The 14,641-nt window shown below is 44.3% G+C and overlaps 1 protein-coding gene across 2 annotated transcripts in view; it reads left to right on the forward strand.

Annotated features, from left to right (window-relative positions):
• Positions 1–1,874: 1,874 nt before the first annotated feature.
• plpp3 (phospholipid phosphatase 3) overlaps positions 1,875–14,641 on the forward strand; it is a 46,100-nt gene continuing 33,333 nt past the window's right edge. Inside the window, exon 1 of one of the 2 annotated variants that reach the window (XM_024418240.2) lies at positions 1,875–2,430. In XM_024418240.2, coding sequence (XP_024274008.1) covers positions 2,322–2,430 — 109 coding nt within the window. In that variant the 5' untranslated portion in view covers positions 1,875–2,321. The remainder of the gene's footprint in view (positions 2,431–14,641) is intronic. The other variant, XM_024418231.1, reaches the window with a different exon arrangement.

A 14,641-nucleotide genomic window follows, 5' to 3' on the forward strand; every position in this document is an offset into this window, starting at 1 on the left:
TCAGAACTGGTAAAACTCAGACTTCAATGCATTCAAGACAGCTGGGATCTTGGGGGGAAAAAACGAGCTTGGACTGGGAAAATACGAGCTTGGACTGGGAAAATACGAGCTTGGACTGGGAAAATACGAGCTTGGACTGGGAAAATACGAGCTTGGACTGGGAAAATACGAGCTTGGACTGGGAAAAACGAGCTTGGACTGGGAAAATACGAGCTTGGACTGGGAAAAACGAGCTTGGACTGGGAAAATATGAGCTTGGACTGGGAAAATACGAGCTTGGACTGGGAAAATACGAGCTTGGACTGGGAAAAACGAGCTTGGACTGGGAAAATACGAGATTGGACTGGGAAAATACGAGATTGGACTGGGAAAATACGAGCTTGGACTGGGAAAATACGAGCTTGGACTGGGAAAATACGAGCTTGGACTGGGAAAATACGAGCTTGGACTGGGAAAATACGAGCTTGGACTGGGAAAAAACGAGCTTGGACTGGGAAAATACGAGATTGGACTGGGAAAATACGAGATTGGACTGGGAAAATACGAGCTTGGACTGGGAAAATACGAGCTTGGACTGGGAAAATACGCGATTGGACTGGGAAAATACGAGCTTGGACTGGGAAAATACGAGCTTGGACTGGGAAAAAACGAGATTGGACTGGGAAAATACGAGCTTGGACTGGGAAAATACGAGCTTGGACTGGGAAAAAACGAGCTTGGACTGGGAAAAACGAGCTTGGACTGGGAAAATACGAGCTTGGACTGGGAAAAAACGAGCTTGGACTGGGAAAATACGAGCTTGGACTGGGAAAATACGAGCTTGGACTGGGAAAAACGAGCTTGGACTGGGAAAATACGAGCTTGGACTGGGAAAAAACGAGATTGGACTGGGAAAATACGAGCTTGGACTGGGAAAATACGAGCTTGGACTGGGAAAATACGAGCTTGGACTGGGAAAATACGAGCTTGGACTGGGAAAATACGAGCTTGGACTGGGAAAATACGAGCTTGGACTGGGAAAAACGAGCTTGGACTGGGAAAATACGAGCTTGGACTGGGAAAATACGAGCTTGGACTGGGAAAAAACGAGCTTGGACTGGGAAAATATGAGCTTGGACTGGGAAAATACGAGCTTGGACTGGGAAAATACGTTTTGAACGGTCATCCTGAAGATCATTGACGTCATTTTTGCTAAAAATGTGGGGCTCAAAACAGGTGGGCCTCTGCCCTGAATGACGGGTCGCCACTGATGCCATAGTTTGTACATCTCAAGTGTTATATTGCTTATATAGGTCTATCTCATTAGTCTCTTAGTCATCATTTTAGGGAATGTTGGAATTATTTAATTGTTTTGCCTACTTTGTGTATTATAATTAGCTCATGTGCTTTTCTTCAAGAGGAGGGGATACTATATAATCTTGTTGGGTCTGTAACCAGTGACAGTCTCTTCCCATTCAAATATAATTCCAGTTGATATTTCAAGGGTTCTTTTTGTTGCGCAATGTGCTGTCTTTGCGCTGGAATATTGTATATAAAAGTGGATCCTCGTGATTGTATTTTCGTTCCTTTTTAGACCACACAGGCCTAATAAAATAATAAAATGTTGTGTAGTGGCTTTGCTGGCATGCATCTAAAAAATAAAATGGGTTCAGTTTGCTCCATCAAGATGCACATGCTAAAATCGCCACTGCACACAAACGCCCTTTTATGATGTGTTCTGTGTAGGCCTCTCCGTAACCACCGCTGGGAGCAATGTCGGACTGCTCTTTATCCAGGTCCAGAGAAAGTTATCTAGCAGGAGGTCTGGAGCTTATTACTGGGCTGTAGCAGAGAGAAGAGTGGGGGGAGGGGGGGGTTGATAAAACTACGGTCTCTCCCAGCGCTCAGAGCGCTATTTTCTGCCAGGCTTTGAAGCGGACTGAGAGAGAGGAGAGGGAGAAGCAGGCTTCATTCATTATAGCGCCGTTACACACGTTTACCGTCCCTAAAGCGTGGACCGGACAGACGTAAAGTTTTTTTTATATAGGATCTGAAGAGGCGACTTCAGTGGAAAAGTTAAACGTCTCTAATAGTAGGCTAAAATACATGTTGTATTTGTTTAAGACGAGGCATCGCGTCGTTGCAGCACTGATACGTTTGCAGAACCTCTTCTTAGTTGGGAAGTTAGTTTCACATAGTTGGCTACTCAGTGACATTCGCATCTTTTCGGCTGTAAACCTTGACGGACTAAATAACGTGATTTAGTTTGTGTTTAGCACGCTTGTGGGATTTTAACTGGAGACGGAATTCTTACATGCAACAGTATTTTGTATGAGAAAGCCATGGCACAACAGAACAGAAACGGAGGGACTTCATTAAACAACAACAACGGCATCGATAACACCAAGAGGAAACTGTTGATAGGACTGGACCTCTTCTGCCTGCTACTAGGTGAGTTTCAAAGACATATTAGTCCCAACTGTAAACAAATGAAATTACTTGACAGCACCGAATGAACTATAACGTGACAAGAACGTGACAATAGTGTCACACAGTAATGTCACCAGGGAAAAGTGCGGCCTATAACAAATTGGGCAATTACATAACATATTCAACACGTTAAAGGGTGTGACCATAATGTATAAAACTGCGCTCACTATAATGTACTATCAGTGAAAACAGAACAACTGTCAGTGTGTCATAACAGAGAGAGAGAGGCGGCGGGAGTGGGCACGCAACCCTGAGCAGAGAGAGAGCGAGAGAGTGAACACAACTGCATCCAATATGTCCAAAGGGACATACTATATTTAAAATAATGTAATATGTTAACATACTATATTTAAAATAATGTAATATGTTAACAACCTGCACCATGTCCACCTAACACACTTCGTTAACGTGATCAGAGTCAGACCGTGAAATAGACGCCAGACAGTGAGAACCAGGACCATGGGACTACGTTTTAAGTGCCACTGAGAGAGAACACATTGTGGTTGTTGACATGATGTGAAGTGGTCAGCCAACATGGCATATGGTGTCCTAAAGACCACTGTCTGACTGAACAAGACTCTGACTCTGAACATTAACCTAACTCAATTTATTAAGTTGCAGTTAAGTCAAATCGTTTATAAATGTTATTAACTCTACAGTTTTCAGAGTCTAGAATTGGATATTAGATTACCTCAATTAACAGTAGGAAAGGTCCCTGTGTGTGTGTATGTTTGTGTGTGTTTGTGTGTGTGTGTGTGTGTGTGTGTCAAATCAAATTGTATTTGTCACATGCACCGAATACAACAGGTGTAGACTTTAATGCTGCTTATGAGCCCTACCCAACGCAGAGTTTTAAAAAACAGAAAAATACAAATCGTAACACAACGAATAAAATACACAAGAATGAAGATATATACCCGGAGTACCAGTACCATATCACTGTGCAGGAGTATGAGGTATGTGAGGTAGAAATGTACATGAAGGCAGGGTAAAGTGACTAGGCATCAGGATAGATAATAATACGAGTAAAATAACGAACAAAGTAGCAGGAGGAAAGGATGTGTGTGAAACTGTATGTATGTGTGTTTGGCATCGACATGCGTGTGTGTTTTGTGTGTGTGTGTGTGTATGTAGTGTATGTGATTGCGTGGTGGTTTGTGTGAGAGTGTCAGTGTAGTGTGTGTGAGTGTGTTAAATAGTGTATATACTGTATAGTATTGTGAGTGTGCAAAGTCAGTGCAAGATAGGGTCAATGTAGATAGTCCGGGTAACCATTTAGCAGTCTTATGACCAGGGGGAAGAAGCTGTTCTGGAACCCGTTGGTCCGAGAGTCGCGATGTTCCGGTACAGTGTTTTCTGGATGGAAGCAGAGTAAACAGTCTATGGCTTGGGTGGCTGAAGTCTTTGTCATTTTTTTCGGGCCTTCCTCTGAAACCGACTGATATTTGTATTTGTATGTATTAAAATGAAGGCAGTTTATACAATTTTAAAAACATTACATTCACAGATTTCACAACACACTGTGTGCCCCCAGCTCCCTACTCCACCACTACCACATAGCTACAGTACTAAATCCATGTGTGTGTGTGTGTGTGTGTGTGTGTGTGTGTGTGTGTGCATGCATGTGTCTGTGCCAATGTTTGTGTTGCTTCACAGTCCCCGCTGTTCCATAAGGTGTTTTTTTTGTCTGTTTTTTTCATCTAATTTTACTGCTTGCGTCAGTTACTTGATGTGGAGTAGAGTTCCATGTAGTCATGGCTCTATGTAGTACTGTGTGCCTCCCAAAGTCTGTTCTGGATTTGGGGACTGTTAAGAGACCTCTTATGGCATGTCTTGTAGGGTATGAGCTGTGTGCCAGTAGTTTAGACAGACTGCTCGGTGCATTCAACATGTCAATACCTCTCATAAATACCTCTCATAAATAAAAGTAGTGATGAAGTCAATCTCTCCTCCACTTTCAGCCAGGAGAGATTGACATGCATATTATTAATATTATCTATTATCTCTCTGTGTACATCCAAGTGACAATCAAGCTGCCCTGTTCTGAGCCAATTGCAATTTTCCTGTCCTTTTTTGTGGCACCTGACCACACGACTGAACAGTAGTCAAGGTGCGACAAAACTAGAGCCTGTAGGACATGCCTTGTTGAAAGTGTTGTTAAGTTTTATTATAGACAGACTTCTCCCCATCTTAGCTACTACTGCATCAATATGTTTTGACCATGACAGTTTACATTCTAGGGTTACTCCAAGCAGTTTAGTCATCTCAACTTGCTCAATTTCCACATGATTTATTACAATATTTAGTTGAAGTTTAGGGTTTAGTGAGTGTTTTGTTCTAAATACAATGCTTTTAGTTTTAGAAATATTTAGGGATAACTTATTTCTTGCCACCCACCCAGAAACTAACTGCAGCTCTTTGCTAAGTGTTGCAGTCATTTCAGTCGCTGTAGTAGCTGACGTGTATAGTGTTTGGTCATCCACATACATAGACACTCAGTGGCATGTCGTTAGTAAAAATTGAAAAAAAACAAGGGACCTAAACAGTTACCCTGGGGAATTCCTGATTCTAACTGGATTATATTTGAGAGGCTTCCATTAAAAAACACCCTCTGTGATCTATTAGACAAGACAAGTAACTATTTATCCACATTATAGCAGGGGGTGTAAAGCCATAACACATACTGTACGTTTTTCCAGCAGCAGACTATGATCGATAATGTCAAAAGCTGCACTGAAGTCTAACAAGACGGCCCCACAATCATTTTATCATCAATTTCTCTCAGCCAATCATCCGTCATTTGTGTAAGTGCTGTGCTTGTTGAGTGTCCTTCCCTATGAGCATGCTGAAATTCTGTTGTCAATTTGTTTACTGTGAAATAGCATTGTATCTGGTCAAACACAATTTAGTCCAGAAGTTTAATAAGTGTTGGTAACGGGCTGATTGGTCGGCTATTTGAGCCAGTAAAGGTGGCTTTACTATTCTTGGGTAGCAGGAATGACTTTAGCTTCCCTCCAGGCCTGAGGGCACATGCTCTCTAGTAGGCTTAAATTAAAGATGTGGCAAATAGGAGTGGCAATATTGTCTGCTAATTATCCTCAGTAATTTTTTGAACCAGATTGTCAGACCCTGGTGGCTTGTCATTGTTGATAGACAACAATAATTTTTCACCTCTTCCATACTGACATTACAGAATTTAAAAGTATACTTCTTGTCTTTCATAATTTGGTCCGATATACTTGGATGTGTAGTGTCAGCGTCTTTTGCTGGCATGCCATCCCCAAATTTGCTTATCTTGCCAATGAAAAAGTCATTAAAGTAGTTAGCAATATCAGTGGGCTTTGTGATGAATGAGCCATTTGATTCAATGAATGAAGGAACCGAGTTGGCTTTTTTCCCGAAATTTAATTTAAGGTGCCCCTAAGCTTTTTACTATCATTCTTTAAATAATGTATCTTTGTTTCATAGTGTAGTTTATTTTTTTTTAGTTTAATCATATGATTTCTAAATTTGCAGTACGTTTGCTAATCAGTTGGGCTGCCAGACCTAATTGCCATACCTTTTGCCTCATCCCTGTCAATCATACAATTTTTCAATTCCTCACCGATCCAAGGGGATTTAACAGTTTTTACAGTTTTTTCTTAATGGGTGCGTTCTTAATAGTAACTGGAATAAGTAGTTTCATAAATGCGTCAAGTGCAGCTTCAAGATGCTCTCGATGGTGCAGCTGTATAACTTTTCAACCTCCTGAAGGGCTCTATGTGTGTGTGTGTGTGTGTGTGTGTCCAGGGGGAGAGATGTTGCAGATGTTTTAAAGTGCTGTAACTTGCACATTTTACTGCACCTTAATTAAATAGCCCGCCAGGCCCTCTCCCCTCCAGCCATCCTCCCTTTCCCTTATTGCTCATATTACCTGCTGAGCTGTCTTTCCATCTAGAGAACAGGAATGGTATGAAACTAGGACTAGAGTTTAAGAATAAAAATACAAATGGAATGGTGTGAAATTGGAATAGAAATAGACAAGGAATGGTGTGAAATTGGAATAGAAATAGACATGGAATGGTGTGAAATTGGAATAGAAATAGACATGGAATGGTGTGGAATTGAAATAGAAATAGACAAGGAATGGTGTGAAATTGGAATAGAAATAGACATGGAATGGTGTGAAATTGGAATAGAAATAGACATGGAATGGTGTGAAATTGGAATAAAAATATACAAGGAATGGCGTGGAATTGGAATAGAAATAGACATGGAATGTGTGTGTGTGTGTTTGTGTGTTTCTGAGGTGATGATGGCTCGTTTGAACTGTAGACCCCCTTGAGTGTTACCAATGCCAGCCATCTCTTCTGTTTCTCTCTCGTTCTCCCTCTTTCTCACCCTCTTTCTCTGAGAGCAGGATTAGGGAGTCAAGCCTAACTTTACACATTCTCTTCCACAACCTTCCAGAAAATCCCCTTCAGCTGTCCGTACCCCATCACTCTACAGCAGATTATCTCTCTCTATCTATCTCTCTTTCTCTCTCTCGCTCTCCCCTCTCCCTCTCTCTCTCTCTCTCTCTCCCTCCCCTCCTCTCTCTCTCTCTCCCTCTCTCTCTGTCTCTCTCTCTCTCTCTCCCCTCTCTCTCTGTCTCTCTCTGTCTCTCTGTCTCTCTCTCTCTCTCTCTAATTGCTTAAACATGTGTTGTGAGTCAGGGGGAAGGTCTCTCAACTGTAAACCCTGCTCTGTGCACAGAGATAGATGGGCAATTCCACGACAACCAAATCACTCTTTGAAAAAACATTGATTTCAAAGTTTAACAAAACATACAACTCTATGCAGATGGACTACTTTGAACAATTTACACAGAACATTTCACAAAAACACATTTACTTGAAGAACTGTGCAGATGCAAAGTTTGGTAACAGAATTACGGTAAAATTTCCCACAGTTTTGTTATGCAACCAAATTTTCCAAAAAACTCTGTTAAATATCTGCAATGAATTAAGATTCTGCAGAAAGAATGGGGTATCAGTTATGACATAACACCTTGAAAATAATATTTGGGTTATTAAATTACAGTAGGTGAAGTGGTTTTACTTCCGGTAATGGAATTACAGTTACAGAATTACATCATGGGTCTCTTATCTTTACTATACAGAAATGCATAATTATGGATATGAATATCATTCCCTTTATGGTGATGTATCCTGAATAGGTACACAAAGGAAGAAATATGCAATAGCCTTCTTTTGCAAATGTGGGTATTTGTTACGGTTTTCTAGTGGTGATGAAGGAGAGTCGGACCAAACTGCAGCGTGTCGATTGCGATCCATGTTTAATACAACAAAGAAACATGAACTTACAAAAAACAATAAACGAAACCGAAACAGCCTATCTGGTGCAAACTAACAGAGAGTACAAGTAAGACACTAAGGACAATCACCCACGACAAACTCAAAGAATATGGCTGCCTAAATATGGTTCCCAATCAGAGACAACGATAAGCACCTGCCTCTGATTGAGAACCACTCCAGACAGCCATAGACTTTGCTAGACAACCCACTAAGCTACAATCCCAATACCACCACCAAAACCCCAAGACAAACACACCACAATTACAAAAACCCCATGCCACACCCTGGCCTGACCAAATACATAAAGATAAACACAAAATACTTTGACCAGGGCGTGACAGAACCCCCCCCCCTAAGGTGCGGACTCCCGAACGCACCTCAAAACAATAGGGAGGGTCCGGGTGGGCGTCTGTCCATGGTGGCGGCTCCGGCGCGGGACGTGGACCCCACTCATTTAATGTCTTAGTCCCCTCTCCCTTCGTCCCTGGATAGTCCACCCTCGCCGCCGACCATGGCCTAGTAGTCCTCACCCAGAACCCCACTGGACTGAGGAGCAGATCGGGACTGAAGGACAGCTCGGGACTGAGGCAGCTCGGGACTGAGGGGAAGCTCGGGAGTGAGAGAAAGCTCAGGAGTGAGAGAAAGCTCAGGAGTGAGAGGAAACTCAGGAGTGAGAGGAAACTCAGGAGTGAGAGGAAACTCAGGAGTGAGAGGAAACTCAGGAGTGAGAGGAAACTCAGGAGTGAGAGGAAACTCAGGAGTGAGAGGAAACTCAGGAGTGAGAGGAAACTCAGGAGTGAGAGGAAACTCAGGAGTGAGAGGAAACTCAGGAGTGAGAGGAAGCTCAGGAGTGAGAGGAAGCTCAGGAGTGAGAGGAAGCTCAGGAGTGAGAGGAAGCTCAGGAGTGAGAGGAAGCTCAGGAGTGAGAGGAAGCTCAGGCAGGTAGATAGATCTACCAGCTCCTGGCTGGCTGGTGGTTTCAGCAGATCCTGGCTGACTGGCAGATCCTGGCTGACTGGCAGATCCTGGCTGACTGGCAGATCTGGAAGAGTCTGGTTGACTGGCAGATCTGGAAGAGTCTGGTTGACTGGCAGATCTGGACGAGTCTGGTTGACTGGCAGATCTGGACGAGTCTGGTTGACTGGCAGATCTGGAAGAGTCTGGTTGACTGGCAGATCTGGACGAGTCTGGTTGACTGGCAGATCTGGAAGAGTCTGGTTGACTGGCAGATCTGGAAGAGTCTGGCTGACTGGCAGATCTGGAAGAGTCTGGCTGACTGGCAGATCCTGGCCGACTGGCAGATCCTGGCCGACTGGCAGATCCTGGCTGACTGGCACTTCTGGCGGATCCTGGAAGACTGGTGGATCCTGGCTGACTGGTGGATCCTGGCAGACTGGCGAATCCTGGCTGACTGGCGGATCTAACTGATCCTGACAGACTGGCGACGCTGGGCAGACTGGCGGCGCTGGGCAGACTGGCGGCGCTGGGCAGACTGGCGACGCTGGGCAGACTGGCGGCGCTGGGCAGACTGGCGGCGCTGGGCAGACTGGCGACGCTGGGCAGACTGGCGGTGCTGGGCAGACTGGCGACGCTGGGCAGACTGGCGACGCTGGGCAGACTGGTGGCGCTGGGCAGACTGGGAGCACTGGCGGCGCTGGGCAGACTGGCGGCACTGGCGGCGCTGGGCAGACTGGCGGCTCCTTGCAGACTGACAGCTCCTTGCAGACTGGCAGCTCCTTGCAGACTGGCAGCTCCTTGCAGACTGACAGCTCCTTGCAGACTGACGGCTCCTTGCAGACTGACAGCACTGGCTGCTTCATGTAGACTGACAGCTCTGGCTGCTCCTTGCAGACTGGCAGCTCCATGCAGACTGGCAGCTCTGGCTGCTCCATGCAGACTGACAGCTGCAGACTGGCTGCTTCCATGCAGACTGGCAGCTCTGGCTGCTCCATGCAGACTGGCAGCTCTGGCTGCTCCATGCAGACTGGCTGCTTCATGCAGACTGGCAGCTCTGGCTGCTCCATGCAGACTGACAGCTCCATGCAGACTGGCAGCTCTGGCTGCTCCATGCAGACTGACAGCTCTGGCTGCTCCTTGCAGACTGGCAGCTCCATGCAGACTGGCAGTTCTGGCTGCTCCATGCAGACTGACAGCTCTGGCTGCTCCATGCAGACTGACATCTCTGGCTGCTCCATGCAGACTGACAGCTCTGGCTGCTCCATGCAGACTGACAGCTCTGGCTGCTCCATGCAGACTGACAGCTCTGGCTGCTCTATGCGGACTGACAGCTCTGGCTGCTCCATGCAGGCTGGCAGCTCTGGCTGCGCTGAACAGGCGGGAGACTCCGGCAGCGTAGGAGAGGAGAAAGGCTCTGGCTGCGCTAAACAGGCGGGAGGCTCCGACAGCGCTGTAGAGGAGGAAGGCTCTGGCTGCGCTAAACAGGCGGGAGACTCCAGCAGCGCAGGAGAGGAGAAAAGCGCTGGCTGCGCTGAACAGGCGAGGCACACTGAAGGCCTGGTGCATGGTGCTGGAACTGGTGGTACTGGATCGAGGACACGCACAGGAAGCCTGGTGCGGGGAGCTGCTACCGGAGGACTGGAGTGTGGAGGTGGCACAGGATGGGCTAGACCGTGAAGGCGTACTGGAGATCTTGAGAGCAGTGTTGGCACAGGATGTGCAAGGCTAGGGATGTGCACAGGAGGCCTGGTGCGTGAGGCTGGCACCAACTTCACCAGCCAACTAACACGCACCTCAGGACGAGTATGGAGCGCTAACCCAGGTGCCATCAAATCCCCAACACGTTCCGTCGGGCGAATTCCATGCAAAAAGCACCAACACAGCAACTCCCTCATTTCTCTCTCCTCCATTTTCCCCATTAACTCCTTCACAGTCTCTGGTTCTGGTCTCCTCCTTGGCTCCTCACGATAAACAGGGAGAGTTGGCTCAGGTCTGACTCCTGACTCTGCCACACTCTCCCTGAGCCCCCAAGAAATTTTTGGGGCTGATTCTCAGGCTTCCATCCGCTACGCCGTGCTGCCTCCTCATATCTGCGCCTCTCAGCTTTCGCCGCCTCCAGTTCTTCCTTGGGGCGGCGATATTCTCCAGGCTGAGCCCAGGGTCCTTTACCGTCCAGTTCTTCCTCCCATGTCCATTTCTCCAGGTGGTGCAGCCTCTCCCACTGCAGCTGCTGCTGCTGCTGCTGCCTCTGCCTCTCCTGTGGTTCCTGCCTGTTAACACGCTGCTTGGTCCGTTGGTGGTGGGTGATTCTGTTACGGTTTTCTAGTGGTGATGAAGGAGAGTCGGACCAAACTGCAGCGTGTCGATTGCGATCCATATTTATTAAACAAAACGTAAACACGACTAAACACTAAACACTACAAAACAATAAACGTAATGAAAACCGAAAACAGCCTATCTAGTGCAAACTAACAGAGAGTACAAGTAAGACACTAAGGACAATCACCCACGACAAACTCAAAGAATATGGCTGCCTAAATATGGTTCCCAATCAGAGACAACGATAAGCACCTGCCTCTGATTGAGAACCACTCCAGACAGCCATAGACCTTGCTAGACAACCCACTAAGCTACAATCCCAATACCACCACCAAAACCCCAAGACAAACACACCACAATTACAAAAACCCCATGCCACACCCTGGCCTGACCAAATACATAAAGATAAACACAATATACTTTGACCAGGGCGTGACAGTATTGTTATACACACTGGCTATTATTGTAATGAACTCCAAATCTGGAACAATCATAAATGTCTATGTTTCACACGTTTGTGTGCACAGTCAGTGCAAGATAGTGTCAATGCAGATAGTCCGGGTGTAGCACTCTTATTGCCAGGGGGGAAGAATAAGAGTAAATAAGAATTTGTTCTTAACTGACTTGCCTAGTTAAATAAAAGTTAAATAAATACAAATAAGTAAAAAAACTCAAAGTTACTGGTTCAAATCAAAGGCTGACTAGGTAAAAAATAAGTCGTTGTGCCCTTGAGCAAGGCACTTAACCCTAATTGCTCCTGTAAGTCGCTCTGGATAAGTGTCTGCTGAATACGTAAACAATTTAAAGTAGAGTACAGTAAAGTAGTCAAGTAGATATGTACAGTAAAATACAGTACTGTTTTCACAACTGTTTTCATACTGTTCTCTATCGTACTCTACTGTGCTGTCCAAACCTGGGAAACATAGACGCCTATGATTGGTTCAGATTTGGTCCAGCCATGGCGGACTGACCAAGTTTCAACTACTTTTCAACATCGATGGGCGTCTGGTGTCGGTTGGTGCTCAGTGGGTGAGGATGCTTGTTACAGTAAATGGAAAGAGGGTAGGTGGTAGGTGTCATGGTAGGTGTCAGTCTGAGAGGTGACATTAATTGGGGAGAGAGAGAGAGTGGCAGAGAGTGAGAGGGCGGGTTTGTCCCGACAGTTTTCACACTCTTGCTTTAACCACGAGACCATAGAAAGTGAAAGAAAACAGTTATGAGCTGAACATAACAGTATACTAGTGGAAGGGAGGACAGAAGCAGGTGACACAACTGTGATTTCCCATTGTAGCTTTTTTGGGTAATTCTATCACCGATTTGGTAACAGAATGACAATTTTAATCACTTAATAAATCATAAAGTTGATATCAGTAAAAACACTATGATTAATTGGTAGGTCTACCTTTACCTTTCACTTCAGTGAACTTTCATTATTCTTCTTCCTTATGAGGTAAATAAATATTTTCAAGATATGTGGTAACAAAATTACAAGGCAGAAGGTCCCTTTTCTTAAACTTACAGAAGATAAATCATTTCTCCATAACTAAACATAAGTGTTGATATTAGTTGTCAGGGGTCTTTACTTGTGTTTTGGTGTATTTCTAATACATTTTAAGACATTTTCTGGTAGATGTTGTCTAAGACCCTTCTAAGATCTGTTTGGATTTACCTGGTCAGTCTATGTCATGGAAAGAGCAGGTGTTCAGATACACTGTTTTATATGAACTCAGAAACAGATACACTGTTTTATATAAACTCAGAAACAGATTCACTGTTTAATATAAACTCAGAAACAGATACACTGTTTTATATAAACTCAGAAACAGATACACTGTTTAATATAAACTCAGAAACAGATTCACTGTTTTATATAAACTCAGAAACAGATACACTGTTTTATATAAACTCAGAAACAGATACACTGTTTTATATAAACTCAGAAACAGATACACTGTTTAATATAAACTCAGAAACAGATTCACTGTTTTATATAAACTCAGAAACAGATACACTGTTTTATATAAACTCAGAAACAGATACACTGTTTAATATAAACTCAGAAACAGATTCACTGTTTAATATAAACTCAGAAACAGATTCACTGTTTTATATAAACTCAGAAACAGATACACTGTTTTATATAAACTCAGAAACAGATTCACTGTTTTATATAAACTCAGAAACAGATACACTGTTTTATATAAATTCAGAAACAGATACACTGTTTAATATAAACTCAGAAACAGATTCACTGTTTTATATAAACTCAGAAACAGATCACTGTTTTATATAAACTCAGAAACAGATTCACTGTTTTATATAAACTCAGAAACAGATACACTGTTTTATATAAACTCAGAAACAGATTCACTGTTTTATATAAACTCAGAAACAGATACACTGTTTTATATAAATTCAGAAACAGATACACTGTTTTATATAAACTCAGAAACAGATTCACTGTTTAATATAAACTCAGAAACAGATACACTGTTTTATATAATCTCAGAAACAGATTCACTGTTTTATATAAACTCAGAAACAGATTCACTGTTTTATATAAACTCAGAAACAGATACACTGTTTCATATAAACTCCTTGAGACTTTGAATCCATGTGGAGTACATTTCCTCCACAAACCAACTTCTTCCACTTTAGAAACACAGGCTGGTATGCACACACACACACGTGCACATACACACACACACACACACGTGCACATACACACACGCACGCACGCACACACACACTCTCACTCTCTTTCTTTGTGATGCTAAACTTGGACAAGCTGTCTGTTTTTATTCACTGGCCTGGTTTAGTGGCGTGGGGGTGAGGGAGGGAGGGATGAATCTAGAGAAAGAGAAGAGGAGATAGAGGGGGCTATCAGGGGGAATGAAAGGGGGAGGAATGCGAGTGTGGAGGACTTGAAGAATGTACGATTGGGAATGGGCTTTGTCCTTACCCGAGTGTGTGCTGCAAGTGGGTGTGTGTGTGTGTGTGTGTGTGAGGGCGTCCGATGGTGATGTTTAAGTGGCAGGAGAACCTCAGGGATAAGACAGAGTACTACCTGCCACTCCCCCAACACATGCAGGGTTCTGGTGAACACCGTCTAGGCAGACAGTTTATAGACCCTCCTGTTCCTCTTGTATAAATCAGAGATAATATATAAATCAGCTTCTATACTGTCAGAGAGAACAGCAGCCCAGAGAAGGATTGAGACAGACAGACAGTAAACAGTTGAGCTCTAGTCCTTAATCCCATACTGGCTGTTGGACACATATTACAGCATCTGCTGATTGTCATAGTTGGAAAGAGCATGCACGAACATGGGAAATACACACACGCCACACGCACGCATCCCAGGGCTGTTTGAGAGTGGGAGATTGCAGATGTTGCAGATGTTTGTTAGAAGACGTGTTCTCGGTGGAGAGATGCTGCGGGACTGGAGCACTGTGTGTGTGTGTGTGTGTGTGTGTGTGTGTCTGTGTGTCTGTGTGTGTGTGTGTGTCTGTGTGTGTGTCTGTGTGTCTGTGTGTCTGTGTGTGTATTTGTGTGCCTGT

This window comes from Oncorhynchus tshawytscha, linkage group LG01 (assembly GCF_018296145.1).
Source record: "Oncorhynchus tshawytscha isolate Ot180627B linkage group LG01, Otsh_v2.0, whole genome shotgun sequence".
Taxonomy (NCBI): domain Eukaryota; kingdom Metazoa; phylum Chordata; class Actinopteri; order Salmoniformes; family Salmonidae; genus Oncorhynchus; species Oncorhynchus tshawytscha.